The sequence below is a fragment of the Micropterus salmoides genome, unplaced genomic scaffold (assembly GCF_014851395.1).
Source record: "Micropterus salmoides isolate LMB-PRFRI ecotype aquatic unplaced genomic scaffold, ASM1485139v1 Ms_hic_scaffold_20, whole genome shotgun sequence".
NCBI classification, from domain to species: Eukaryota; Metazoa; Chordata; class Actinopteri; order Centrarchiformes; family Centrarchidae; genus Micropterus; species Micropterus salmoides.
The window spans coordinates 26,938,774-26,946,542 of NW_024041151.1; the positions used below are offsets into that span (position 1 = coordinate 26,938,774).

General features: G+C 43.8%; 2 protein-coding genes across 2 annotated transcripts; one reads left to right on the top strand and one right to left on the bottom strand.

Moving 5' to 3' along the window:
• Positions 1-806: 806 nt before the first annotated feature.
• LOC119915101 (growth arrest and DNA damage-inducible protein GADD45 gamma-like) lies at positions 807-2,231 on the bottom strand. Its single transcript, XM_038734681.1, has 3 exons — positions 1,822-2,231; positions 1,500-1,707; positions 807-1,388 (listed from the first exon to the last, which is right to left on the bottom strand). Exons 1-3 carry the CDS (start codon positions 1,920-1,922, stop codon positions 1,275-1,277), a joined length of 423 nt encoding a protein of 140 aa, XP_038590609.1. The 5' UTR covers positions 1,923-2,231; the 3' UTR covers positions 807-1,274.
• Positions 2,232-5,237: 3,006 nt separating this feature from the next.
• Positions 5,238-7,356, top strand: gadd45gb.1 (growth arrest and DNA-damage-inducible, gamma b, tandem duplicate 1). The gene is made up of 3 exons (XM_038734680.1): positions 5,238-6,005; positions 6,129-6,336; positions 6,448-7,356. The coding sequence occupies exons 1-3, from the start codon at positions 5,866-5,868 to the stop codon at positions 6,559-6,561; spliced, it is 462 nt and encodes a 153-aa protein (XP_038590608.1). The 5' UTR covers positions 5,238-5,865; the 3' UTR covers positions 6,562-7,356.
• The last annotated feature ends 413 nt before the right edge of the window (positions 7,357-7,769 follow it).

Sequence of the window (7,769 nt, forward strand, 5' to 3'; positions counted from 1 at the left end):
GGTAGGAATTTATGGTGTTTTCCTGCTGAAGTTAAATTAACTTTTTATTTGAATTTGACCTCTGTTTATGTCACACGATGCACAGTTTCATCTCTTGCCTGCACATAACAGCAAGAATTGTATATATATTCTATACTACCAATAAAAACTAATCATGGGGTTCCCAGTTTTGTGCAGGACATTTTACTGATTTTTGTCGAAGCATCTCACGTTAAGAAGGATCAAATACTTCAGATAATTCCGAATCGCCTCTCCAGAGCTGAGAGGGATGTGTGAAAGGGCACAAATGTAGATATAAAAAGACATGTTTGCTGTTGTTTTGAGTCGCAGACTGATTTCAGCTGAGTTAGCCAAGACTCAGATTTTCATGTAAAGGGGAATTTTTAATAAATTCCACGAAAGGGTTCAGACAGTCAACAAGGCAAACCAGGAGCAGCTTTTCCAAACAAAAGGTCTACATGGGGCTCCAAATTAATTTGTGCTTCAGACAACTTTTACCTGAGATGGAAAAGTCAAAGTACAGTCAGAGTTCAATAATGAATTCAAATATTTTATTTATATTGCTTTCAAAAATCAGATATGCAGTGAACATGTTATTTCATCTGACATAAAGCTGAAGTGAAACCTTCAGGAAGTATTACATTTTCATATTTTTCACATTTCATACTTGTATTTGTTTTCATTTTAACACTTTTTTGTATTTTTTTCTCAACTGGTTAAATATCTAAAGTGAAACCTTTATTTTTTAAAGAATATTTTTGTCATTGTACAAATACTAAAGTGAAACCTTTATAGAATTAAGACAATTCTGGAAAGTGGGAAACATTTTCGCTGATTGCAACTGTTGTCGTGTTGCTCAGCAAAGAGGACATCTTTAAAAAGTCCCTTTTTAAGAATGCCTCTTTCTCAGCACCGCTTCTTCGCCTGCCGCGCGTGCTTCAAGATGCGATATCTGCTCTGTGGAACCACAGGACGCAGAACTCGCTTCTCCTTCCTCTCCAAACCTCATCCGCACAAAGAATGAGGGTCGATGTGTCGCTCTTGTGGCATACCTGACCTCATTCACATAAAGAATGAGAGTCATCTTGGCATGGACGGGACAAGAGGCGACGATCCACGGGGGCCCCTCGGGCCGGCGCCGTGCTGCCTGGACGGGAATCCTCCTCAGGAGTATCCAGGGATGAGCAGAAACAGGGTCATCCTGTTCATCAGGATGAGTATTTCCAGATAAGAAGCTTTACAGCATCTGAGCAAGAGGGGAGCCGAGTCCCAGATCAAGGCTCGGGGAGGTTGATCTCAGGAACCCAGTCGTTCAGACGCCGGCTCTCCTCACAGAACAGGTGCAGCTTCTCTAGAGCAGGGTCCTCCCAAGACCCATCAGCTGGGTTCTGTTCAAGGAGAAAGAGGAGAGAGGCTTTAGTCACATGATTCTTTTCAAAAGCATCCCACTGCTGAGATGATTTAGAATAACGTAAACACATTAGCTGAGCGCCACATACCGTGATGAGGACGCAGTGGGCATCTTCAAGCTGCTCCGCCTTGTCGCCAACAATCTCAGCCAGACGCTGCATGTCGCTCACTCTGACGATGCTGATGTCGTTGTCGAAGCAGAAGGACTGGATGAGGGTGAAGTGGATCTGCAGAGCGATGTCACACTCAAACTCCTCATCCATGGCCAGGACACAGAAAGACACACTGTCCGGGTCACTGTGGAGACAAAGAAAAGTCACCTCTTGTTAACTGTTGCTGTTTGATGTTGATTATGTTGACTGTTCTGCGAGAATGCCAAAGTCATATTTAAGTCATGTTTAGTTTACTTACTCAGTCATAATTTTAGCGCTCTCGTAGACTCCAACAGTGAGTCGATCCTCGCTCTGAGCACAGAGCAGAGCTTCTTTCAGAGGTTTTCCAGGAGACTGCATGGTGATGGTTTAGCTTACAGTTTGGCTGATGTGATCAGGAAGTCCAGGCAGGAGTGTTCCTCTCCAAGAATCTGCCAGCATTTATACTGCAGACCCGGCACACGCTCACTCTCTGATTGGCTGTTTGGGGTACAATGGCTACAACTGGTCTGCAGCCCCTGCCCCATCCTCAGGGACGCGTGCCTTTAGAAAAGTCTTAGAAAGTCGGGGTTAGCTTCAGTTGAAAGGATCAGATGTAAAAACTCTCTGACCTTTAATTGATTCTTTCAGCTTACAGGAATAATACAACCACACAGGAAGACCAGACCGCTGTCGTCAAAGTCTTCAAAGTTTTGGAAGAATCAGATGCGAGCAATAACTCCCATTCAAAGGAGGACCATACAAAGGGATTTCCATGTTCACATCTACAGTACTTTACATCACAGCTGAACATTTTGCAAACCATGCCATTGTGTTTTAGATTTTTTTAAATTAATTTTTGGACTTTCTAGGCTTTCCATTAATTTCTTCTTTAAACTTGCTTGAGTTGTGTAATCCATCACTGTGAACATCGAGCTTGCATTTATTTTTTGTCCAGTTACATTAATAGTTACGAGGTAATTCAGTTCAGACTCTTCAGATTTTTTATAGTCCTTCCATGTTTTTTCATATTTCCAGATTCAAGTTCTGATTTAAAAATGTATTTTCCCTGCCAGTGCAGCCATTGGCTTCTATTCATTTCCCCACATAATTAGGACATCTTAAAAAAAAGAAAAAGAGAACATCAGGTATGCATTCATTTTGTCAAAGTTACATTATTATGTAATACAGTTGAAGGAAACTTTACTTAAAATGTAAAGATTTTTAATTTGATGTAATGTATCTTCCTTGTCAGCCATTGGCTTCCATTCATTTTTATATGACATGAAAATCAACTGGCAGACTAGTTTGAGCTGTGCAATCCATCAAAGAAAACATCAAATCTGATTTAGTAATTGTAATAAGAAAATGCAATGCAGACTTTTCAAATCAATGTGCACGTACAAATTAAAAAGCATAGTTTTAACTTAAACTCTATTAACATGCAATTATTAACATTGAGCAGAAAACGAGGACAGACTTGAGGTTCAATGTAAACACACATTTGAAGCAAGATTCAAGACTCTGCTGTGTGATTTTCATGTCGTACAGATATGATTGGAAGCCCCCCTATTGTCAAATTCTTTGGAATTTGGGGCCTCATTACATAAGAGCATTACAATAAAAGCATGTGTATGTTTTAAAAGTGTGTTGGTGCACCATACTGATAAAACCCATGTATGCTGATGTTTTTTATCATACTGCTGAGATATGGAACATTTTCAATGCACTGGATGTCAGACAGACTTTTATAACTCGTGACCAATTTCACTGCATGAACTGTTCTTGTGGATTAGATAGTGGCACGCGCCGCTGCTTTGCATACGTAAAGTAAAGGCTCACTTGAGGCGCGTGGCATCTGGAGATGCCTGCATGCTTTATCTCTCTGTCTGTATCACTCCTCATAGCAACCGAGAGATACCATCTGTCCCCGGGGGGGGGGACGTGAAGGGACGGGTGGACAAAAGAAGTCAGGCAGCACCTGCTGGGCGTGATGACAGTTTATCATTTCGCTGCAAAAATGATTTTTAAGTCTTCAGGTTAAACGAACTCTGAACGCAGAGGTTTAGCTAAATCACACTTAGGTTTGTTGAGCTCAAAAACACTTTTTAAACAAAAAAATATAAATTATATTTGTACGTTTTCCTACTAAAATATTCGTCTTATGTTCCCAAACCCCAAGTCATATTTGCACGCACCAGAAGCAAAGTAAACATCTTATCCCGCAGCTTGAAACACTTTTATCCTTACAAAGAGGTTTGGGGTTTACTTAGTCGCCGCAGGTCACCAAAAAAGAGCTTTGACCACCAACACCTGTCGCGCGCTGCCGGGGAGGCCTCCGTCTGGCAGATGTGCTTCAGCAACAATAGGTCGGTATCGATTTGCACGCGCCTGCCCTGTGGCCGTGCAACTGATCCTTCCTAAAATAGCTCAGTGTTGGAGTCTCTATCAGCTGGATCCAAATCAAACTTTGGTCCAAATAAGCTTCTCTGCCAGTGGATGCGCCAATACCCGGACAGGAAGTGAAAGACATGTACAAATAAACGAATCATTTTGTTGCTGCAGTAACGTACAGATAAGAGTTATGTTGTGAAACAAAACGCGCTTTCAGCATTCTTGCATGTGTTTGCAGCACAGGCTGAAAGTGATTTTTATCTGTCTTTACACGTCTGGCATATTTTGGAGATAACGCTTTTCATTGTGAAAGTTTTAGACCAACACGCTCATCTCTATGGCATTCAAATTTAATCAAAACTCAGACAACAGCCGGGAGAATGTAGAGACTTGTAGACAAAAGATCGGCACGCCCTGGGCCCGTGGTTGACCTGCGTTTGGAAGAGAGGAGAGGAGGGGTGACCCTCATAGCGACAGTTCTCCATCTGCCGCTTTGCCTTCCGCAGAACAATAGCGCTGAATCAATCGCCGCCAACCTGTGTCTCCTGCACCGCCTCTCGACTACAGCCCCCTTTCTCTATTTACGCAGCAGCGACAGCAGGCCTGACCTGATGCAAGATGTATTTTGGAATTATTATGCAGATAAAACAGAACCAACTAAGCACGAGCTGTTAGGTAGAAGCTGGTCTCTCAGTGGAGCAGATGAAGTAGAGCAATGCGTAAAAGTCTCATAGTGCGTAAAAGTGGGTAAAGTGGTGGGAAATTAATAGAAAGTTGTCATAAACAAGTTTATTTGAAACCACAGATAAAGACATTTAGTGTCCCTACACTTCAACTACTACACTTGACCAAATAAGCAGGACCTGCCGGGGAGAAGCAGCTTAGTCAGTGGAACAGATGAAATAGAGATGTGCGTTCAGTTTTCTTCCTGCTGTAAAAGTGATCCGAAATAAACTTGATAGTTGTCACAGATAAATACATTTGGTGCATCTATGTACACAAAACAAAAAACACAAAGGTGCAATAAACTTAACAAGTGTTCCAATAGAATTCCGTCCGTGTGGCCCCAGAACTCCCCAGAGTAAATAAATAAAACCGAGCAAGGATTTTCTGGACAGCTGATGACCACGTGGTAGGCATTGGCCAGCAGCGCAGATTGCGCAGCACGTACAGCATTCTGGCACGCGCTGGTCATTTGCATTTGTATGGGGGGCCATAATAGAAGGCTTCTTTGCTCACAATGAGGCCGTTTTATGGCCAGCCTCTAGTCCACAGATGGCATCATCCACCTGCCCTTTCTCTCTGCTATTGGAAGGGGGGGGCTTCATACTCTCTCCATGTTTCTGCAGAAACACTGTCACCAAAATTCTTGAAATGCAAAAAAAGTACTAAGAGTTTATCCAGTTTTCTTTTAGTGGAGCTCGTGTACGTTTTTTTAAAGTTTGAAAGGTGACCTAAACTGGTCGCTAAACAGTTTCCTAAAGGGACAGCATGAAGCTTCTGTGCATGTTTAAGAGTCTTTATAAATGCATGCATGTAAAGTGAAGTTGATGTGCAGCATGCAATATCTGCTGCATGCTGGGGCTACAGTGTTCTCTCTAATTTGCACAGAAGTGCTGCAGAGTGATTATACTTCTTGTTTTAATGAAGCTATTTTTAGTTTCAGTCCAGACTGCTGCGCTCAGAGGGGGAGCGTGCGTGGCTCGATGACCCCCATCAATCTGCCACGAGCCGGAGAGTGACAATAGCATTATCATACCAATACACCATTCACCTTTAGCCAATCAGAGCGCAGCGCTTTCACTGCGCCGCACGAGCTGGATAGTATAAAAAGGGGAGGCTGCAGGTTTGAGGTCACTCTGCTTCTTTTCGGATTTCGACTAAACTCTCCAAAGCTCTTCCTTTGCGGAATATTTCCATCATCTTCAACATGACTCTTGAGGAGGTTCTGATCCAGAAACCCGAGCGTGCTCAGTGCACCGGCAAAGCCCTGGAGGAGGTCTTGGTGTCCGCTAAAGACAACGACTCCCTCACCGTCGGTGTCTACGAGTGCGCCAAAATCATGAATCTGTAAGTATGAGACTCTCAGCTGAAGAGTAAATGCTTACTACATTTTCATCAGTCATATGATCTAGTTCGGATACTTTTTGGATGAAATCTTATGAGCTTTTTTCCTTTTCTTTGTCTCCACAGTGACCCGGACAGTGTGTCTTTCTGCGTCCTGGCCATGGATGAGGAGTTTGAGTGTGACATCGCTCTGCAGATCCACTTCACCCTCATCCAGTCCTTCTGCTTCGACAACGACATCAGCATCGTCAGAGTGAGCGACATGCAGCGTCTGGCTGAGATTGTTGGCGACAAGGCGGAGCAGCTTGAAGATGCCCACTGCGTCCTCATCACGGTATGTGGCGCTCAGCTAATGTGTTTACGTTATTCTAAATCATCTCAGCAGTGTGATGCTTTTGAAAAGAATCATGTGACTAAAGCCTCTCTCCTCTTTCTCCTTGAACAGAACCCAGCTGATGGGTCTTGGGAGGACCCTGCTCTAGAGAAGCTGCACCTGTTCTGTGAGGAGAGCCGGCGTCTGAACGACTGGGTTCCTGAGATCAACCTCCCCGAGCCTTGATCTGGGACTCGGCTCCCCTCTTGCTCAGATGCTGTAAAGCTTCTTATCTGGAAATACTCATCCTGATGAACAGGATGACCCTGTTTCTGCTCATCCCTGGATACTCCTGAGGAGGATTCCCGTCCAGGCAGCACGGCGCCGGCCCGAGGGGCCCCCGTGGATCGTCGCCTCTTGTCCCGTCCATGCCAAGATGACTCTCATTCTTTATGTGAATGAGGTCAGGTATGCCACAAGAGCGACACATCGACCCTCATTCTTTGTGCGGATGAGGTTTGGAGAGGAAGGAGAAGCGAGTTCTGCGTCCTGTGGTTCCACAGAGCAGATATCGCATCTTGAAGCACGCGCGGCAGGCGAAGAAGCGGTGCTGAGAAAGAGGCATTCTTAAAAAGGGACTTTTTAAAGATGTCCTCTTTGCTGAGCAACACGACAACAGTTGCAATCAGCGAAAATGTTTCCCACTTTCCAGAATTGTCTTAATTCTCTAAAGGTTTCACTTTAGAAATTTAACAATGACAAACATATTCTTAAACATTTAAACAAGTACTTTCTCTAAAGGTTTCACTTTAGAAAATGGCAAAATTAAGTTTGTTTAAAAAGATGAGAATTTCTAAGATTATTTTATAAACATTTGATTATGTAAGACAGAAATGAGAAAAAAAGAAAATGTTTGACTTATGATGTGATCCTGTTGGAACAATGTTGGAAAGAAACTAATTTATATCTTTCTAACAGTTTCACATTGGAAATTGTTGGAAGTTGTAAGTGGAAAATGCCTAATAAAACCCTTAAATGTCATTTTTGCCGTGATGTGTTTTCACTTTATGCTTGAGTTGTGTGTTTTGTGGGTGCTTGGGAGGAGGGGGAAGAGAGGGAGAGGAGGGGGTGGCTATGAAACTAACAAAAGTTTTAAACTGAGCAGATTTGCATGGAAGGCGCTAAGGCCTGTCATCTACTCGCTGTTGTCCCAGCAGTAAAAAAAACAAAAACACCCTCTGCGGTCCCTCCTCCAGCAGACCTCATCTGCATATCTATGGCGCAGCGCACAATAGCGGAGCTCCGGGCCTGTCAGCTCCAGCGGTCCGCACACAGCGCCTATTGTCTGGCCTGCAGATGTCTCTGCAGCCACGCCGCGCCATCTGCCGTTTCCTGCAAGTGGGGGTCGGGGAGGGCAGGGCTGGGAGGAGCCGGGGCTCCAGTGCCAGAGGGGG